The 22,987-nt window shown below is 38.7% G+C and overlaps 1 protein-coding gene and 1 long non-coding RNA gene across 2 annotated transcripts; both read right to left on the bottom strand.

Moving 5' to 3' along the window:
* Positions 1–330: 330 nt before the first annotated feature.
* Positions 331–2,899, bottom strand: LOC114317687 (uncharacterized). Its single transcript, XR_014337171.1, has 3 exons — positions 2,423–2,899; positions 1,270–1,390; positions 331–409 (listed from the first exon to the last, which is right to left on the bottom strand). It is a non-coding gene; the product is annotated as an uncharacterized LOC114317687 (long non-coding RNA).
* Positions 2,900–3,301: 402 nt separating this feature from the next.
* On the bottom strand, positions 3,302–6,180 carry LOC145798075 (protein FAR1-RELATED SEQUENCE 5-like). The gene is made up of 5 exons (XM_082885541.1): positions 4,042–6,180; positions 3,892–3,951; positions 3,741–3,800; positions 3,514–3,654; positions 3,302–3,406 (listed from the first exon to the last, which is right to left on the bottom strand). The coding sequence occupies exons 1-5, from the start codon at positions 6,178–6,180 to the stop codon at positions 3,302–3,304; spliced, it is 2,505 nt and encodes an 834-aa protein (XP_082741667.1).
* Positions 6,181–22,987: the final 16,807 nt, after the last annotated feature.

Below are 22,987 nucleotides of genomic sequence, written 5' to 3'. Positions count from 1 at the left end.
TTTTCTTCTCATTCCCCCCCCCCCGGGAACCATATCAAACTAGTAAACTTTCCTCACTTTATGGGACTCGTAAAGTTTTTAGTAAATTGCTCAACTTCATGCAGTATGGTAGCAGATGTTCACCGTACTCTGCTTTATGGAGGAATCTTCTTGTACCCGGCTGACAAGAAAAGCCCAAATGGGAAGTTGCGGTATGCCACCTTTAAGATTAACCAACTTGTTTTTGTTTCCATTTTTCAAAATTTTTTAAAACAAAAAACAGAAAAACAAAAGACATTACCAAATAGGCCCTATTTCCACATGAGAAGTTACGTTTTTGGTAGGATAAATTAGATTTTACCGTCTCCGCAAACACAATTCTTTCAAGTGATCCTTTTGAGAAGGCAGTACACCTTGAATTGCGGCAAGCCTGCAAGAATGTTCAGTTATTATCTGATATGTTGCTACATAATGTCTTGAAAGCATTTAAATTAGCCTACAAAAGACATATCATTTAACCCAACTCCATAATGTCTTGAAAGCATTTAAATTAGCCTACATGTTTTTCTTAGGCTTCAAAAAATGGAGAAAAACTCCCTACTTAAGCACTCAAAAACTACGTAGGCATAGAAAACTGTTTATGTCAATGTGTTGAGTGTGAGTATTTTCTGAGACAAGTCAAGTAGCTAAGCTGTCCAAATTCTGAAAGCCAGATAGGAATGGAGTGATCTGATTTAGGAAAGTTCAAAATCAGGTGCAGTATTAACATCCCTAAATTTTCCTTTTATCTTCTTTAATCTCTTGGAACTTCTTTTTTGATGACGAGGAACCCCGACACCAATCTTCGATGAGACCTGAGGTAAAACCCCAAATATGTGCAACCACCTGCTACTCTAGGATCTTCTTTGCACTCACACAGGTTTGTCTGTTGTTGTTATGAGAATTTGGACCATGAATTAGAGTGTCTAAATGAGAAAAGACATTTAACACTCCCATAATTGTCGACTTTTTGATGCATGAAAAACAAATTATTATTTCCTTCAATTTTTAAAAAGAGACTCAAAATTCTCATTAAAGTGCTATAAAAATAGTTTTAGGAGCTGTTGGTCAAGATAAAATCATGAGAACTCAAAAGCAACATCCAAAAGCTTCTTATTGAAGAAGAGGGGGAAAAAGGATTCCAAACAAACTGAAGAGATAGACACAATATTACCTTGACATGATTCTTGAAATAATGCCGAATTGATGGATCAAAGAAGAATGAATCATTCAAAGAGTTCAAACCTATACCTTCTTCCCATGCCCACTTGACATATTGAGTCTTCCCACCATATGCCTGCAAGTTATTAACTAAGCTAAGTAGCAGCCGAACTCCGTGTTGCCTGGCTTCCGCAATGACATGATCCAATGCCTGCCATACTCTTTTGTCATTAAAATGAAAAAAAGAAATTTGGGACAATAATAATAAATGATCATGCAACATGATGATATTAACCAAAGTAAAAGAATTCAAGTATTGGCAACAGTTTGGCAATTTTATTTAATCTGGGATAAATTAAACAGATTCAACAATCCATGGGCCATTGGGCCATGTTCATGACTCGGTACAATTTAAGAAATACTTGAATGAATGAATGCTGAGATTTATTGTGTGATACGTCAACAAAGTTCAGTAAGTTTTACGGATTTACAGGATTGATGGGTGAAACCAGAAAAAATGAAAAAAAAAAAAAAAAAAAAAACTAAAATTAAAAAAAAAACAAAAAAAGCAATGTGCCAACAAACCAAATTGTTCTCAACGATTTATCAAGAGGGCTACTAAATGGCCCCATCATATTAATTTGAAACCCCCACTTCTTTGGAACCCCATGACCAAAATTGATCCCCACCATTTTTTCCGAGAACACCCACCATAATCCCAATCTTACCCTTCTTTCTTAGACCTCCACCCCTACCATGTCCGTCCTCTGGCAGCCTCCTTTCCATAAGCCTCTCCCTGCCACTTCTCCACCTCCAACAGTCGCTTCCTAGCTACCCCCCTCTCTAAATGCCTCTACAATATTTGTTGAATTTATTGGGATGGTTGTTTAGTAGTATCTATATCTAAATCTTACTGATGCAGCACTACAATGGTAAGCCTGACAAACCAAGACAGTGCTATTGTACTCTTATATATGACTCGACCTGAATGTGTGGAAAATCATAAAGCATGGAAAGAAGAGATAAATTCCCCAATGATTGAATGCAATGGGGATGGAATTTATAGAACTAATGTGATCAAAAACTCAAAATGTACATATTCAACTCCACGAGACATCCAAATCAAACACCAGTTTCGAGCTAGAGAGAAACTACAGCCAAACTAATAGCATGTAAAAATGCAGTCAAACGAAAGGACAATTTGTCGACATGAACAAACCGAGAAGAGAGAGAGAGAGAGTACCGATTAAAGTTCAGAAACAAAGTAGACTATTCGCCGCCATCGGAGCTTGAAATACGAGTAATCGAGGGGTCAGAGTTCAGATCTGAGCTTCTGGAAATCACTGAATCTCTGTAAATGAGATGGTGGAGCTCGCTACCTCGCCGGTTCAGCTTCAAAATCGCTTCGGTGTAGCTTCGATCTGAATCTTCGATGGAGATTCGAAATCGCTTTGATCTGAATCTTTGATGGAGCTCAAAATCGCTTCGATCTGAATCTTCGATGGATCTCGAAATCGCTTCGATCTGAGTCTTCGAAATCACTGAGAGAGAGAGATGTGTGGCTTCAATCTTCAAAATGTTGAGAGATGTGTGGCTTCAATCTTCGATCTGAATTTATAGAACTAACCATTTTGAAGATGGTTTGTAAGAATACGCTTCGATCTGAATGTTGAGAGAGATAGATCTGAATCTTCGTTTTGTGTAATATGCTGTAATATGCTTAGAGAGGGTCCCGATTCAAAATAAAGTTTCACAAAACGAGGCGCGTGCGGCTACCGCATTTGGAGGCATTTCCTATTATAAAACGGTGCCGTTTTGTGTAATAGAATATGCGGTGTTTATAAAACGCCGTTAAATGTTAATAACAGTGACGTTTAAGAAAACGTCGTTAAAAAAACGCCACTATAACCCTTTTTTCCTGTAGTGTTAAGGCCAAAATATATTCAATTCACATCCAACATCTATATAAAAAAAATAAAACAAAGTTCTGAGACATTTAAACTTCAAAATCTCCCACCAAATATCCCAAAATCTGTCTCAACCGTTCTAAATTATCCAAACAAAATTCTAAAAACCTTCAATTTGAATCCTCAAAACAAAAACTACAAAGTGGATCCCCATGTCAATTTTTTGGAGGCGGTTGGGAATAAATAGAAAAATCAAAAGAACTCTCATTTCTAAATTCGGTCTCCATTAGATTATGCCCCACTGGATTAAGTGATATTCCCTATAAAAAAAAAAAAGAAAAGAAAAGAAAGAAAATTCATTAGAATAAATTTTATGGACTAAATTACATTACAAACATATATATATATATATATATATATTACTTACTTGAGAACTTTGTGGACTATGTGATGCTTGGAAAGACAAAGGTTGTGATTGTAGATACCTTGGTGAGTATGAATTAGTATCATGTGTGAGAAGATTATGCCCATAAGTTATCAATTGTGGCCAATAGAAACTCCCACCATCCTACTCCATAAAACACCATGAAAAGTAAATACACTAATACAATGTAGTCTAAAAAATAAACAAAATAACATAAAACAAGAGCTAACCTGTGGTTGACTTAAAGATGAATTTTGAACATTTGTGATATTGCTTGATTGACCAATAATCTACATAAGTTGTTAAATTTATCAATACATTACACAATTTATAAAAAAAAAATAATAATAAATAAATAAATAACATAAAACAATAGCTAACCTGTTGTTGGCTTGAGGATGAATTTTGAACATTTGTAGTGTTGATTGATTGACCAATAGTCTAAAGAAATTCAAAAAGTTATCAATACTTTACATAATTTATAAAAATAAATGCATGTCATTTGAAATTTCAAAAGTACGTAGGTAATACCTTACTAAGGTGGGTAGGTTGTGAAATAACTTTTGTCTTCTTATTCATCATCTCATGCCAAGGTTTTAATCTACCCCTCCCTTTGTGTCCAACATCTTTCTTCTTTATGCCCTTAACTTGTGCAATGTTGGGGTCGTCCACATCTAATTCATTGGTACCAAAACTTCCAACTCCCTTCATCATATTATTTACTTTTACACACAATTCCTTAATTCCTTCATCAACCAATTGATAGGCAGGTTTGTGCATAGATGCTTGAGTTGCTAGTTTCACCATTCTTGGACAAAGATCTCTATAACATGCTAATATTAACAACTTCGGATCATCCTCATCCATTACAACATTTTTCTCTTCAACTTCACAATCTTTTGCATCCAATCTCCATCGGCCTAATATATACCTTTCGGGAATTTTCATAACATTCATTCTATCAAGTGCTTTGATTGCATGACTACATAAAATTCCAAAGTTCTCAAATTTCTTACAAGTACAATGTATTTCTTGACAGCTTTTTTCTCCTCTTAGCCCAATAACTTCCACCCTACCCTCCACAATATACTCTTTACCATTACCATACAAGCCAATCACACACCTAACTTCTCCTTCTAACTCATGGAATTGCTTCACTTGACAACAAAGGGACGTATCCAACTCACAATGAAATAAATCAAAGATAGGAGGGGTGTACAAACTCGCAACTTGGATTAAAATGGGACACTTTTTCAATTTCATTCTTGGCAACTTTTGTCTAGAATCATATATTGCGGAAATTTCCTCATACCGCTTATCTACAATAATCCGATTGAAGTGAGTAAAGAATTGAACAATGTTATGATCACCCTTCAAATATCCCCTTAATGTTCCATTTAGACTTTCACTAAGTTGTGTGCTTCGCATTCCTCCAGTAAATACCCACTTCATATACACATGCGCCCACTGCTCTCTTTTTCTCCAAGTTCTTTTCATCCACTCATTCTCTTGCAAGTTGTATTTATCAATCAAAGAATTCCAAACTTCAATTAATTCATGCTCATTCTCGTAGTCATAAATGCAAGCTTTTAAATCGCTACTAAATTTTGAACCACTCTTGAACAAGTAACCTAAATGTTTCAAAGCATTTTGCATTAGGTGAAAAGTGCACAACCCATGAAAAACCTCAGGCATGATTTGTGAAATTGCCTTAGCCATTGCTTGATCTTGATCTGTGAAAACACTAACAGGTTTTTTTCCTGACATTGCATCCAAAAATGTTTCAAATAACCATTCAAATGACTCTGCAGTTTCATCATATAATAATGCTACACCAAAAATCACTGTCATTCTAAAGTGGTTAAAGCCACAAAATAAAGCAAGTGGACGGTACTCCTTATTTGTTCGAAAAGTTGTGTCAAATGACACCGCATCACCGAAAAGCCCATAATCTGTTATCATCTGATGATCAGCCCAAAAAATATTAGTAATCATCTCATCTACATCCAACTGAATGGCATAGTAAAAATATGGATTTTCTGCCACTTGCTGCTGGAAATATCTTAACAAACTCCCCGCTTCACCATACTGCAAGTTTCGCTGTCTTTTTGCACGTAAGTAGGTTTTCTGATCCTCTCGCGTGAACCCTACAAATTCCTTCCCTCCTGCTATAGCACTAATAAGATCATGTGAAGCCTTAAGAGATATTCCATTCTCATCAGCTATGTCAATATTTATACCCTGAGCATCACATACCTTTCTCTGAGATGGCATCAAATGAGTACATTGAGGAAGATGCAAAGGGTGGTTGTGGTTGCTATCAAACTTCGACACAATCCACTTCGACAAGTCCCGCTTAAAAGATATATGCATAAATGCTTTACAATTTGTTCTTGTCTCACTTCGAGGATTTTTTATCATCGTGTACCGTTTATCTTTTTCCCTCTCTCCCTCCTTACAACAAACAAACTTTCTACTAGTCATAACACCATCTTTCTGACTTTTGGTACAATAATCTCTTCTAATACTAAACCCCACAATTCTTCCGTATTCATTATAAAACTCATATGCAGCTTCTTCTGATGGAAACTCCATACCAAGATATGGTGATTTATCCTTGGCCAACTCTCCCATTTCTTCGATGCATCCCTCAAGTCCACCATCATCCATTATACTATTCTCCATTTCAACACTAACAAATATGGGGGAAAAATATATATATATATATATATATATATATTAAACGAAACAAGAATTTGAGTTAAAAAGTTATTAATTAATTTTAAATGCTGAGTAATTAAACAATTCAATGAAATCTAATAAATCAATTAATAATGTAAATTAATTAAAAGGATAGGGGAGAGGGAAAAAAAAGATGTGTAATTTGTACAATAACATTGGAAATTTATTGTATCTGAGTAGATTATAATATACAATTGCAAAATTATATTAGAATTAGTATATTATATAATATAGGGAATCTTTTGGCAGACACGCTTAAAGATGTGAATCATATGCCCTCTTATTATATAAATTTTTGATATATGTTTTGTATTTTTGTTACAAATGTTATGTCATCATTTATTGAGTTATAACAATTTATGATTAAAAAATTAAATTCGCATTTTATAGTAAGATTAGAGATTTTTTTATTGAAACTTTTTTTAGACCACAAAATGCATAACATTATTACAAAAATAAATAACATTGTTATAAAAATGTGTAATATTTCCACAAAAATACATAACATTGCTATAAAAAAAATAATTATGAATTACAAATTATCGTAACTCCTTAAAAAAATTATATAATATTTATACAAAAATACATAATATGTACAAAACAAATTACATAATAAAAATTTTTTTCTTGTAATATACAATTGTGTTTCTCAATCCATTCACAAAAAAAAACCAAACTATTATACTTGTTCAACCCACTAACATACTGTACAAAACAAAATACAAAACATATATACATATAATATATATAGATATACACACCAGTTTGTTGAACAATAATGGTCTGTAAATCCAGCAGAAGAACGGTGAAGCAAAAATAAAGAACACTGTTCAATCTGTTTGAGAGAAGACAAAAATGTTAGAAAATAAAAAAATAAAAAATAAAAGCTAACTTTTAGAAAATAAAAAAATAAAAAATAAAAACTAACTTTTCAATCCATGTCAATAGAGACTTTTGCTAACCGTGAAGATGGCGTCGGCCCTGTACAAAAATGTTTTGGCAGACAAATAAAAATAAAATAAATAAAAACTAACCTTTCAATCCATGTCAATAGAGAACCTTTGCTTACGGATTAGACGGCGGCGGCCCTAGGTTTATTGTTTTGTTTGTTATAGTGAGAGAAGAATTAATAAACCCTCAGATTAATTAAAAAAAAAAAAAAAAACATTAAAACGGTGGCGTTTTACGTCACAGCAGTCACGGCTGTGGATTCTCCATAGCAGGGACCCCCAATCCTGGTTGACAATGTTCAACGATGGTGGTGACTGTGGTCATTAAAGCGGCGGTGTTGCAATGGTGGACGATAACCGTCGTGACCAAACCGACGGCGGTGCAATGGCTCTGGCGGTGTAAGTCAGAGGTACTGGGCAAAATAACAATAACAGAGAGAGAATATGTGAGGGAAAATGAAGGGCTTGTTTTGTTTGTATCTCAAAATATAGGGTGTGTTTGGTTTGATTTTGTGAGATAATTTTTATAAAAAAAAATCTTAAAGAAAGAGTTTAGAAATTTTTTTTGATTTATTTGGTTGTATATTTTGAAAATAGTTTTGGAGTATGGGAGTTTAAGATGATCTGATATTTTGTTGTAGTTGAGTAGATGTGTGTGAAAAAAAAAGTGATTGAGAAAGAGAGAGGGGAGAGAAAAAGTAATCGATTGATGTATAGGAGAAAGAAAGTGGTTTTGAAAACATTTTAAAAAAATTTCTAGCCAAACAAAATTTTAATTTTTTATTTTCAAAAATTATATTTTGAGAGTTAAACCAAACAAGGACATAATTTTTGAGAAAAATTTTCAAAATTTTGTTTAGTTCAAATTTTTTGAAAAAAAAATTCAAAATTACTTTCTCTCTTTCAAATCAATCAATCACTTTTTCTTCCTCCTCTCACATTTTCAATCACTTTTTCTCTCAGATACATCTACTCAATTACAACAAATATAAAATCATCCCAACTCCCAAATTTCAAAACTATTTTCAAAATATATAACCAAATGAACTAAAAAAATTTCTAAACTCACTCCTCAATTTTTATTTTTTTTTGAAAATTTATCTCAAAACACAAACCAAACACACCCGAAATGTCTAATTTTCTTTGTTTCTTCATATAGTGATCCCGATTTTGACCCGACCTTTGTTGTATTCCGGACTTGGGCCTCGTGGCTTAGTATTGCATCCATGTCTTGCTTTCCTTCTTTAACTCTTTGAATTCGAGTTTTGGAATATGTTGGGCGTGTTTGGAATAAGTTGGTTGCTAGTTGGTTTAGATTGTTGCTGCCTAGATTTTGGCTTCTTCACTCAAACGAGGCTTCTTGCGCTCAAGCGAGCCTTGTGTAATTTGCTTCTTCGCTCGAGCAAGGTTTCTTGCGCTCGAGCAAGTATTGACGGTTCTTAAGTTTCCTTTCCAGATGCAGCATTTCTGGGAAGATGAAGCTCTTCGCTCGAGCAAGGCTTCTTGCGCTTGAGCAAGGGTATGCGTCTGTGAAATACCTGAAGGTATGTATTCTACGCTCGGGTGACACTTCTTGCGCTCGAGCGAGGTCACTTCTTGTGTCTTGTCACTCGAGCGACCATTCCTTCGATCGAGCGAGGATCGCGTATATCAGTTCACGGTAGAGCTTGTCTGTATCACTTTTTGTATTTCTTTTCACTCAAAACACTAATCGGACACTCTCTCTCACTAAAACTCTCTCTCTCTCTCTCTCTCTACAAATACTCTTTGATCTAAGGGTCTCTCCACCCTAGTCCCTTTGTTAAAGAGTTAGAGCATTTTGTGGGCTTCCTTTCTATCCGAGCAAAGCTAGGTTTTGTGCACTTTTGAAGATCTCTTTCTTCTCCTTTGAGCTTCTATACTTGAGGTAGGAATATTCTACAGCTTGTTATGATTTTTAACCTAAGTATTTTTCATTTTGTATAAATGGAGGGATTTGGTGAGATTTGAGAAGGTTTGGTGAAGTTAGGGTTTGGATTCAAAATTGAAAGAGGGGTTTTTATGTTGGGTTCCATGAATATATATGTGGGGTATTGAATATGAGATTACATGGGTTAAAATGATAAAATTTGGACTTGGGTTTGAGATTTGGAAAAGGGGGAAAATTGCCCTAATTTGTGTTAAATAATTATTTTGTATAAATAATGAAATTGATATGGGGAATATGAAATTGGGAGGATGTGTGAATGAATGGTGTAGTTGGATTTGATAAATCACTCACCTATGAAAATTTGATAATTTATCTGTTGATAGATTGTATACCTGTTTTGGGCTATCGGTAGATGATAGCTATGATTGTTGTAGAAATTGTATGAGGACTAGGTGAATCAAAACAGATCATTTGAATTATGTTATTGAATATGACTGTTTGATTAAACCATTGGATATGTGAGTTGGATAGTCATTGTATATGACAACGTTTTTAAATACATTGTATATGTATCATTGTTTGGGAGCAGATAGAGGACGGACTCCATTTTAAATTAAGTTGGCTGGAGTGTCCAGAGTGAAAGTCCTGAAACCTTATATGTGTATCTTTGGGTGCTGATTCCTCTGGACAAGAATCCGTAAAATGGAAAGAAGATTAAAGTGTTTGAATAATGAATGTTATTGAATTGTGAATGAATGAGTTGTAGTCTAATTTGGGATGGTTTAGATGATAAGGAACTATACTTATGCATTGATTGAAATGAATGAATGGAAATGGATTAAGATGTGGTTATTAATATTGAATGGTAATGGAAAGTATGTAAGTTGGTCACGAATGTTAAACATTTAACTGATGCATATATCTTAGTTAAACTTCATATATTGTGTTAGTATATCTCTACTGGGCTTTGACTCACCCTATTTGGGAAAACTATTTTCAGGTATAGGTGACATGCCTCCTCCAAGAGGGTAGCTTGGGAGGACTTAGAGGCTGGAGGCTTTGTTTTGTTAATTTTGTGTTTAAATGTTAATTCAAGCCAAGGGCTTTAAATGTATAGAGCTTAGGACTCTTTTGTTGTAACCAAGTGATATCTTGGAAAGATGTAAGCCCGTAGCCCGTAGCCCGTAGCGCGTTTATTTTGTTGTAATCACTTAGTGTTACATGCTGTAGTTTCAGAATGAACATTTTTGAAAGTATAATGAATGTAATATCTCTTGTAATATAAACTCGGATGAATGAAAGTATAACATTTTCTATTATGCTCATGAATCTCTTGGGTTGATTTATCCTCTTTATTTTGAGGGTGTTAAAACTTGGTATCAGAGCGTACCGGGTTTAAATACTTTGGGTACGTAGGAAGTGGTTAGTACCACATTGGGTTTGTCTCACTTGTTAGAGACTTAACTATGGATGCTATGTGTTTATATGATAACATGCTTATGTGACTATATGGGTATGAGATTTAATTTCTCGAATGTTGATCGGGTCCATGGGTTTCTGGGAGTCCTGTTGGAAAGGCACTTGATCACTGCCGTTTCTAACTAGAACTCTAGCAACGCCACGGGACGGTCATTATCTGGAAATAAAATTCATATGTATTTATGTTATTATATGCTTACGTGGAGTGAATTACTATTGTTCACCGTATTAGGACGCGAGTAAATTAGCTTCGGCACATTTGTAAATGTGCTAATCTCTTTGTTATCTTTATTAGGATGTCAGGACGAGGTCATGGTGGTAGGCGGGGTAGGCTTCGGAGGCATGAGATGCCCATACTGGATGAAATTTTGGCGCAAGAGGAACGAGTTTGTCAGGCCAATGTGGCCGAACCGGTTAGTCAACAGGCCATGGGCGCCTTAGCCCTTGAAATGACCGGAGCATTGAAGGAATCTATGGACATTCTCAGAGCTGAGAATCAAGTCCAGGCCCAGGTGGCTAAAGTTGGGCCGTCCTTTCTGAAGAGGGAGTTCTTCCGGTCGAATCCGGACGAGTTTTTAGGTGACCCTAAAGAGCCAGCGAAGGCTGATGAGTGGCTAGAACAGACGACGATGACGTTTAAGATGCTCGGCATCGAAGACGAAGGTTTGAGAGTGAACTTGGCGTCTTTCTAGTTGAAGAGAGACACGGGTCAGTGGTGGAAATATGCGCGGGGGCGCATTGGAGGGACTTGGGAAGCCTTCGTTGAAACTTTCCAGGACAAGTACGTACCTACTACAGTAATGAAGAAGTTGAGAGATCAGTTCTCCAAGTTGGTGCCGTTGAATACACCAGTGGCTGTGTTTGAAGCCATATTCACTAGTTTGTCGAGGTTTGCACCGGAATTAGTGGCGACCGAAGAGCACTGAAGTTTGGAGTTTGAGAAGAGGTTGCGGTCCGGACTCATATTTAGAGTGGCCGGGTCTATGATTAGGGACTATGGGCGCCTTATGGAGGCTGCAGCCCATCTTGAGACCATCATGCATGCGAAGGAGGAGAGGATGAGGGGCTCTAGGAGGAGTCAGGATGGACAGGGGGACAATAAGAGGCAGGGAGGTTCTAACCCTCAGTAGTCCCAGGAAGCACATTCGAGGTCTACCTTTCTAGTGCCGAGTTCGGGTTCTGGGAGAGGTGGTTAAGGAGACATCACTTGTTTCAAGTGTGGCTAGCTGGGCCACAAGTCTCCAGCTTGCCCATAGAGGGAAGGAGGGCAGTGAGCAGTATCATCTTCTGCTCGTTCTCAAGGCTAGAGTAAGGGCAGAGGCCAGCCACCCACTTGTTATCAATGCGGGTAGGCGGGGCACCTGAAGAGGTTTTGCCCACAATTGGGTGGCACATCTGGTGCGTATGGTTCGAGGCAGACACAGAGTCACCAACCAACGCAGTCAGTACAGGCCTCGAGGACCAATCAAGGAGCCTCTTCGGCTCAGTCAGTGCAAAGGTCTTATGCTCTGAGGGGTGAGCATGTAGATCAGAGACCTACGGGGTGCGTATATGCTGTTACCGCGCCAGATCTTGTACCGGCTCCATCTGTTGTGAGAGGTACCTTTTTGTTTTGCAACTTGGTTGCTAATGTGTTGATTAATACGGATGCATCCCATTCATTTATTTCGTTTGCATTTGCATCTATTTTAGGGTTGGAGTTGGCACAATTAGCATCTCCTATACGTGTTGTGTCACTTATTGGGGTTGAGATGATTTTGAAGCAGGGGTGTCGGGGCTGTGACATAGAGGTCGCCGACCGCCGACTTTCTTTTTCTTTTGTATTGATGGACATGTCTGGTTTTGATGTTATTTTGGGTATGGACTGGTTATCGTCATACTTGGGCTGTTATAGATTGCTTCCGTCAGAGGGTTATTATGTATACCTTGAGCAGTGATTGTTTTACTTCTTGGGGGACCGGATAAGTAGAGTCTTATCACCGGTGTACGACCTGCATAGGCGGAGTGAACTTTGCTATCTTCTTGCTAGCTTTCTAAGTAGTGAATGTGATGAGGCCCGGGTTGAGTTGCCAAGAGTGGTTTGTGAGTACTCCGATGTCTTTTCCGAGGATCTTGTTAGTTTACCACCTCACCGAGAGATCGAGTTCTCTATTGATCTAGTGCTTGGCACGGCACCAATTTCTATGGCACCGTATCGGTTTGCGCCAGCTGAGTTGAGTAAGTTAAAGATTTAGCTCCTAGAACTACTAGATGAGGGCTTTATTCGCCCTAAGTACCGGCCCTCTTTGCTAAAAAGAAAGATGGAGCCTTGTGACTTTGTATTGATTATCGAAAGTTGAACCGGGTTACAGTTAAGAACAAGTATCCAATGCCCCGTATAGATGACCTGTTTGATCAGTTGAAAGGGTCTCGTTGTTTCTCCAAGATAGACTTAAGATCGGGTTACCACTAGTTGAGGGTCAGGGAGGAGGATATCCTGAAGATGGCATTCCGTACGCCGTATGGCCATTATGAGTTTCTAGTGATGCCTTTTAGGCTAACCAACGCCCCAACTGTGTTTATGGACCTGATGCACCGAATCTTCCGAGAATTTTTAGACCGTTTTGTGGTTGTCTTTGTGGACGATATTTTGATTTACTCACCCTCTAAGGATGAGCACGAGGAACACTTGCGAGTGGTGCTTGAGTTGCTTAGAGCCCCTAAGCTGTATGCTAAGTTCGGGAAGTATGAGTTCTGGCTAAGAGAGGTTAAGTTCTTAGGCCATATAGTATCTGGGGAAGGGGTGACTGTAGATTCATCCAAAATTGAGGCAGTGCAAAATTGGGCACAACCTATGAATGCTTTCGAAATTCGTAGTTTCTTGGGGTTGGCAAGGTATTACCATCGGTTTGTGAAGGATTTCTCTAGATTAGCTTCGCCTTTGACTAAATTGACAAGGAAAGGGGTCAAATTTGTGTGGAGTTAGACTTATGAAAAGTCGTTCCAAGAGCTTAAGGTTAGACTTACCACCGCTCCAGTCTTGATTATTCCAAAGAGGGGTTTGGGCTATTTAGTGTATTGTGATGCCTCACGAGAGGGTTTAGGTTGTGTATTGATGCAAGAAGGGAAAGTATTAGCCCATGGCTCATGGCAGTTGAAAACACACGAGAGGAACTACCCTACCCACGATTTAGAGTTAGCAGCTGTGATTTTTGCCTTAAAGATTTGGAGGCACTATCTGTATAGTGAGAGATTTGAGGTGTTTTCTGATCATAAGAGTCTGAAGTATATGTTTACATAGAAGGACTTGAATTTCAGGCAGAGAAGGTGGATGGAGTTCATAGGGGATTATGACTTCAAGTTACATTACCATCCGGGAAAGGCCAATGTTGTGGCCGATGCCCTAAGTAGGAAATCCATCAACAGTGTAGCTTGTATTGCTATCCGGGAATGAGAGATGTTAGGTGCCCTTGGTGAATTTGACTTGCATCTGGGCGAGTCTATTGAGTCCGCAACCTTGTTTTCTGTAGTTGTACAACCTACACTGTGAACCGAGTGTTAGAAGCACAGAAGGGTGACTTTGAGGTATAATCCCTCCGGGAGAAGATCTCCAGTGGGAAGGTAGAGAACGGTTTGACTGTGTATCCCAACCTGAGTGTATGATATCGTAATTTTTGTTTGTGCCAGAGTCTTACCGAGAGGAAGTACTCCGAGGGTTTCACCATTCATGTCTTGCGGTGCATACAGGAGGCACAAAGATGTATTATGACCTTAGTCGCCAGTTTTGGTATAGGGGTATGAAAAAGGATATGGCAGTGTTTGTATCGAGGTGCCTTACTTGTCAGTAAGTGAAGCCTGAACATCAGAGGCCAGCGGGTTTGTTGCAACCCTTGCCTACAGCTGAGTGGAAGTGGGAGCATGTCACGATGGATTTTGTTGTGGGCTTTCCGAGGGCTCAACGGGGAAGTGATGCCATTTGGGTGGTAGTTGACAGATTGACTTAGTCGACGCATTTTATTCCTATGCGCGTAAGAGATTCGATAGATTACCTTGCTGACTCATATATTCGAGACATAGTAAGGTTACACGGGGTCCCTGTGACAATTGTTTCGGATGGAGATCCGTGTTTCACTACTCAGTTATGGCAAAATTTGCAGAGTGCCTTGGGCACTAGATTGACCTTTAGTACTGCTTACCATCCTCAGACTAACGGGCAGTCCGAGCGTACCATCCAGATTCTTTAGGATATGCTTCGAGGCTGTGTCTTTGACTTTAAGAGGTCATGGGAGAGACACTTACCCTTAGTGGAGCTTGCCTACAATAATAGCTTCCAATCAAGTATTGGCATGGCACCATTTGAGGCCTTGTATGGCCGACCGTGTAGTGTTGGGCCGAGGTGGGTGATGCACCTTTGTTGGGCCCAGAGTTGGTGCGGGAAACAATGGAGAAGGTGGCACTTATCTGTAAGAGGTTGGCTACAGCCTAGAGTCGTCAAAAGAGTTATGTCGATCGTAGGAGGAGACCTTTGTCTTTCGAGGTGGGTGATCATCTCTTTTTAAAAATATCACCTAGACGGGGTTTGATGAGATTTGGGAAGAGTGGGAAGTTATCCCCTCGGTTTATTGGCCCTTTTGAGATCCTTGAGCGGATTGGGGAGGTTACCTATCGTTTAGCATTACTGCCATAACTTTTTGGAGCTCATGACGTATTTCATGTTAGTATGCTTCAGAAGTATAAGCTGTATCCATCACATGTGTTGGATTGGACCAACTTAGAGGTAGACGAGGATGTCTCGTATGAGGAGAGACCGGTGAGAGTCTTGGATAGGCGAGACCAAGTCATGCAAGGCAAGACAATTCCCTTGGTCAAAGTATTGTGGAAACATCATGGGGTTGAGGAAGCAGCTTGGGAGCGTGAATTGCAAGTCCGAGAGAAATATCCAGACTTATTTGTTGATGTTTGAGTATATGTTGAAATTTTAGTTCTGTTTGTAAACTATAAAAACATCGTATATGTTTTGGATTATGAAAGCATTGTAAATGTTGAATATGTTTCAGAAATGCAAGTTTAATTTGAACATTGTATATGTTGTTTAAGTTTTGGAAATGTAAACTTGTCATAAGCGTTGAATTTGTTTTGGAAACATGAGATATATGTATTGAAATTAGTTAAATTTCGAAAGATGCATATTGCTAATATATGTTGAGCGATATGTTGTGGATTTGTTCTCTTGTGAAAAGATTGAATGACCGGTGGGTGGGTCATGATGATGAGAATTGAATTGTGAACTTTTGAAAATTAGATAATCATGGTTTTGAAACTTGTTCTAAAATTTCGGGGATGAAATTCTCTAAGGGAGGGAGGTTATAGTCATCTCGGTTTTGACCCGACCTTTGTTGTATTCCAGACTCGGGTCTTGTGGTTTAGTATTGCATCCATGTCATGTTTTTCTCCTTCAACTCTTTGAATTCGAGTTTTGGAGTATGTTGGGCGTGTTTGGAACAGGTTGGTTGCTAGTTTGTCTAGATTGTTGATGTCCAGATTTTGGCTTCTTCGCTTGAGTGAGGCTTCTTGCGCTCGAGCGAGCCTTGTGTAATTTTCTTCTTCGCTCGAGCAAGGTTTTTTGCGCTCGTGCGAGTTTTGAGGGTTCTCAGGCTTCCTTCCCAGATGCAGCATTTCTAGGAAGATGAAGTTCTTCGCTAGAGCGAGACTTCTTGCGCTTGAACAAGGGTGTGCATTTGTGAAATACCTGAAGGTATGTATTCTACGCTCGAGTGACACTTCTTGCACTCGAGCGAGGTCATTTGTTGTCCTTCACTCGAGCGAGGATCGCGTGTATCAGTTCGCAGCAAAGCTTGTCTGTATCACTTTTTGTATTTCTTTTCACTCAAAAGACTAATCGGACACTTTCTCTCACTAAAACTCTCTCTCTCTCTCTCTCTCTCTCTACAAATACTCTTTGATCTAAGGGTCTCTCCACCCTAGTCCCTTTGTTAAAGAGTTAGAGCATTTTGTGGGCTTCCTTTCTATCCGAGCAAAGCTAGGTTTTGTGCACTTTTGAAGATCTCTTTCTTCTCCTTTGAGCTTCTACACTTGAGGTAGGAATATTCTACACCTTGTTATGATTTTTAACCTAAGTATTTTTCATTTTGTATAAATGGAGGGATTTGGTGGGATTTGAGAAGGTTTGGTGAAGTTAGGGTTTGGATTCAAAATTGAAAGAAGGGTTTTAATGTTGGGTTCCATGAATATATATGTGGGGTATTGAATATGAGATTACATGGGTTAAAATGATTAAATTTGGACTTGGGTTTGAGATTTGGAAAAGGGGGAAAATTGCCCTAATTTGTGTTAAATAATTATTTTGTATAAATAATGAAATTGATATGGGGAATATGAAATTAGGAGGATGTGTGAATGAATGGTGTAGTTGGATTTGATAAATCACTCACCTATGGAAATCTGATAATTTATTTGTTGACATATTGTATATTTGTTTTAGGCTATCGGTGGATGATAGCTATGATTGTTGTAGAAATTGTATGAGGACTAGGTGAATCGAAACTGGTCATTTGAATTATGTCATTGAATATGACTGTTTGATTAAACCATTGGATATGTGATTTCGATAGGCATTGTATATGACAACGTTTTTAAATACATTGTATGTGTATCATTGTTTGGGAGAAGATAGGGGATGTACTCCATTGTTTGCGAGGAGATATAGGATAGACTCTATTCTAAATTAAGTTGGTCAGAGTGTCCAGGGTGAAAGTCCCGAAACCTTATATTTGTATATTTGGGTGCCAATTCCTTCAGACGAGAATCCGTAAAATGGCAAGAAGATTGAAGTGTTTTGTCACGCCCCAAATTTTTAATTACTTGTAACACGTCCGCGAGGGACCCCGCTACAGTTCGGACTCTCGAGTTTGTGTCACGGTTCTTAATCTGAACCAAAGAGTCCAAATCCGGCCAATCGTTTTGAGAAACATATTTTTTTTTGAAAGAAGTGCCAAACATGGACTGCTTTGCCAGATACAGAGTCGCCACCTAAATATTTTTTTTAATGGGGAAATTTAGGAAATCCTGACTCGGTGCCGAAGGCCACATGTCCGTCATCATCGGAGTTGTCTCGGCTCGGGAGCTTGGGTACGATTGGGGAAGGTCAGCTATGAGCACCCCCTTTCGCCCGGTCCGAAGACCGGCCTCTACTAACCGTGATATTCACTTTTGAAAACGTTATGTGCTCTTATTCCGATTATTAGCCTAGAATTACTATGTTATGCGCACAGCAAACAAGTATAGACTAGATTGCCTGATTTGGAAATAAGCATCGCATATCCGTTTGTTTTGAAAAAAACGTTTTGGATTTTGCTACTCGCAAGTAGGCTAAAACACGGATTTCAACGAGTTTTTCCAACTCAAACAATCCAACCTTCACCCACAGGCATTCAAACAGCTTATCTCACATAAGCATCTAGCCACATGGTAAGCATGCTGTCATGATAGCATTCACACTCATGCAATATGCTAAAGCGAAAACACTTACATCGTACTCCGTGCCAAAACAATAAACTAGTTAGCAAACATGCATGTCCTAGCTCATGTTAAATTGCCTAATGCAACACATACAGGGTCCAATCAAAGTAGGCTCGGCTAACCTAAACATGGCATATGAAATGCGATCAATTGATGCACGTATTCAATTTGGAATTGAAGTACAAATGCAGTTAGCGTGATGTACCGAGCCTGGTGCATGTAATACGAATGCAAGAATGCACGCATGCATAGCATATGGTATGCTAATCTTAAAAATGCCCTAGTCTACCATCATAAGCAGGTAAATAAAAGGGAAGAAAGATGTGAGGTTGGAAGACATACACACACTCACGCACACTTATTACATAATTGCCCTCGCTCGGAGGGACCAAATAAATATTACAGTCCAAATAATAAGCAAATAAATTATTACAGAATTTCTAATTAATTAATAGAAAGAATGCAAAAGAAAGAAGAGGATGGCCGCAGCCTTTGCCTCGGGATGCGCGAATGATGCGTGCTCGAAACCCGGCTCGCCTGGAAAACCCGTACCATACCTCTGCCACCTCTGTTTATACTGCCCTGTCTCTCTAAAAAATGCCAAAGCCCTAGGAGAGGCTCCTTGCATGCTGCAGAGTACCACCGATCGGCTGTTTTTGGATTTACCGGCCATTCAAAGATTGCCGGTCGGCACTGAATTCTGCCGGTCGGCAGAAGCTTCCTGCAGAAGACAGTTTTGACAGCAACAGGGAACAGATAGTATACGGCATGGGATTTTCAGGCACATGTGAGCATGGTCATGCTTCCCATCATGCTTTGAACTCAGGGATGCATGGCCCTCGATCCCCGAGCCATCAATGATGCATGATAGCCCAAGGGATCAAGTTTGCCACTTGATGTAAAGATGCATGCAACCATACAAATGAGGACCAAGACCCTATCATGCCGAAGTCAAGGGTCCCGGTGACCGAGAATCAAGGCACATTACATCACTTGTAGTATGAATGTTCCTTGATCCTCACACTTGGTTTGACACCCCAAACCAAGTAATGTAATGCATGTTATGCAAACATGGCTCAAAATGCAACAATGAAATGGAAATGCAAGGCATGCCAAATGTTATGCAACTAATATGGCAAGTATGCAATGCTAGGCATGCAAGATGTAAATGTAATGCAAACATGGACCATTTGAGCAATGGGATCAACATATTACAAGGCTTGATGAAGCAATCATGCAATGGACATGAGACAAGCATGCAAGAGGGCCTTGAACCATGAAGGGGCAGACCTTGATCCACCCCAAAACAGTGGCCAAAAGTGCCTAGAAAGGTGGACAAAACTCATGCCAACAAGCAAACCAATGGTCCCAAAGTTAAGGCACAAAAGGAGGGCTTTTCACTTCCACCAACAAGACCACTCATGGCATGATTAAGACAAGTAAAAACAGAATTTTTACAGGCAAAATGGGACTCCAAACCCTCCTAATATGGCAGCTTAAATGGCTCCAAAGGGATGCATGCACCAAAGTTCGTATCTAGGCATAAAAGGCCCAACTCTCAAGGCATGAAAGAGATCACACATACACACATATAAAATGATTTAGGGACTGAAGTATGGTCCTAAATGATGCCAAAATCATGAAGATGGTTCAAGCTACACATGTTAGAGGTCAAAATGCTCAAAGCTTACAAGCCAAAACACAAAGAGATGACATCAAACAAGGCAAGCATGACTGAAATGAATGGCCAACAGACCTTAAACATGGTAAAATAGTGCCAACACCTTCATGGAACTAAACCAACACATGCAAGAATTATGGCCTAAACATGAGATACATTTCTAGGCCAAATAGGGGGATATAAAGCAAGTATATTAAGCATGCAAATGGGTACAAATCCGGCCAAAAACGGGGATCACATATGACCCAAAACACCCAAAAAAACTTCTGAAACGGGGGCAAAAACGATCAAGCATGCATGTTACCCTTTTGAGCCAAAATGCAAAGAAACAAGACAATGAAGGGAGAGGGGTGTCCCTCCCCTATGCAAGACTTCAAACCACCTCCCTCACCACTGAAAATCCACTGGTTTTCAGTGGTGAGAAGACCAAAACACTTAAGCAAACAAGGCCTTACCAAAGGGGCAACAAAAAAGGCCAAATGAGGCCTAAGAGGGTGAGTTTGAACTCAAACCACTAAAGACTCTTAATGAAAGTTCTAAAGAATGAAAATATAAGTCTTTTTTATGTTATGCACAAAAACTAAAACAATAAGCAAGATAGGTAAAAAACTAGTGCAAGTTTGGGGAAACTAAAGCAAGATGCTCACCCTTGAAGCACACCTCAAGAACAGCCAATGCAACCCTCTTCTTCTGATCAAAAACAGCCCTAAAACTCAAGAATCAACCCTCAAAGTCCCTCAAACTCAAAGCAAGGTGTAATAGTGTGTGTATTAGTGCAAAAGTAAGGTAAAATCACACTTTTAGGCCAAGAAACACACACAAAGGAGGAGAGAGAGGGAAGTATAGAGAGAGGGTGTATCTATATGTGTAAGCTCTGGCTTTTGCCTTCAAAGTTTCTAACCTAGAACAAGGAGAAGGCTCCTCCTCTTATAGAAGTCCCTCTTGCAAAGCTTATACAACAAGCTTGCTTAGAGGGAGATCCCTCCATACACGTGTATGGAGGGAAGCAGAGTTGGTGCCAACTATCACAGCTGGCACAAAATATCTACATAAAGTAGATGAACAGTGGTCGACTGCCCAAAAATGTCATTTTGACAAAAAAGAGTGCCGGCCGGCAACAAAATGTGCCGACCGGCAGAAAAGATTGCCGATGGAAGCAAAAACCAGCCGGTGGCCTCTAGCCACTGCCGGTGGTGTGTGGGGATGCCTCACAAGGCATTCCCTGCCCTTTCAAGGCAAAACACAAGTGTTTGGTGCAAAACTGGACACTAAACGGTCGAATTCGGAGATCCTGAGGCAAGGCGCGTAGCCGAGATCTCTGGGAACTCCAAACGAACACAAACATGGATGATCACCGAGTGTTCAAACGGTGACGTCCAAGTCTTGAGGACGGTCAAAAATGGGGTGTCTACATTACTCGAAAACATTACCAAGAGCCTAAAATTTAGGTCTATTTATTTATTTATTATTTTTTTTAAAAAGAACTATTACCCTTCAGTAATAGAAACATAATAGTACATGTTCTCTCTCATGATGAGTACAACAATAATAATAATACATTCCAAGCTCCCTCTACGGAGTTACAAATAAATGATTACAAACATCAAAGCACATTGAGATTACACATAAGAGATACATGAACTTCCTAATCCTTCAACCAATCAATCTGAAATTCTCTTCCTGTAAAAAAGATGAAACGACAAGGGGTGAGAACAATTGCCCAGTAGAAATCTCATAGTTCTAAAGCAATAACCATCCTATAGATAGAAATGATCATGTATACAGGGTGATATCATATAGTAAAGTAATGTTTTGTAATTTCAAAATATCATACGTAGAGTACATTTTTCTCAAAATTTATTTGAACATTTAAGGAAAACCTTTAACCATCAAAAACTATCCTTTTTATCAGAAAATCAAAAATCCTTTTTGGAAACAAACATGTTTAAAGAACCACATCATTTTATATTTATTAAACCATTCCAAAATATTCCTTATTAAATTTCCATCTTAACATTCCTCCTTTTTATTCCCATTCTCCCTTTTTACTAGTTACATTTATTATAACTCCATACCTCATGTTCATGTTCCCGTAATAGTCAAAACAACTCTCATACACTCCATTCCCACCTGTTAATCCTTTATTGCTATAACTCTTTAACATAGAAATCCAAAAACAATTACATCACATTCACATTTGCATTAACAGTTATAACTCAATACATCACAAGGATAATAAACCCTTTTTAATTCAATTTCTCAATTAATCACAAAGCAAAACTCTGAATCTTTCCTTATAGATACAAACAACCCGGTGAGTTCTTTATCAGTAACCCTTTATCCAATTACCATTTCATTATCCATTCTTTTCAAATAATTTCTATATGCATTTCCATTCCATACCAATTTACACATCAAATGGTAATTTCACAAGTTCATCACAAGTCACATATATCATCACTGACCTCAATACACTTCACAACACATTCCACCTTTTGTCGGCTTGATACGGCGGGATAGTGGGCACCCAATTCATAGCACATTCCACCTTTTGCCGGCTATTATACGGCGGGAAGTGAACTCCCAAAAATCATTTTCTCAAAAACCATATCTTATTCCGAAAACCATTTTCAACTTTTTAAAACCATACCCCACATTTGCCGGCTATTATACGACAGGACGTGGGCACCCAAAGCATTTTCGAAAACCATCAATTTTTCCACTTTTTTTTGGCTACAATACGGCAGGACTATGTGGACACCCAAAAATCATTTTTCCACTTTCGCTGACTATAATATGACAGGAATGTGTGGACACCCAAAAACACTTTTCCCACATTCGTCCAGTGATAAGCCTAGACAAGGCAATTGGGTATCTTGAATTCAAACCACCACCACATTTACCGGCTATTATACAGACGGTTGTGGGTACCGAAAAACCATTTTTCAATTTTTAAAACCATCCCCCACATTTACCGGCTATGATACGGACGGTTGTGGGCACCGAAAAACCATTTTTCAACTCCTCGCGCGGGTACCAACCCCAACCCAATCCAACACAACTCAACTCAACTCAACACAACTCAACTCCACACAACACAACTCAACACAACATAACCCAATACAATTCACAAAACACACAACAAGATTCAAGACAACCATTTCAACACAAAGCTCATATCATCCATACCATTAGTAA

Source organism: Camellia sinensis, chromosome 8, assembly GCF_055761805.1.
Source record: "Camellia sinensis isolate YWXY chromosome 8, ASM5576180v1, whole genome shotgun sequence".
Taxonomy (NCBI): Eukaryota; Viridiplantae; Streptophyta; class Magnoliopsida; order Ericales; family Theaceae; genus Camellia; species Camellia sinensis.
The sequence above is the reverse complement of the archived record's forward strand: the minus strand, read 5'-3'. Positions and strand labels throughout refer to the sequence as shown.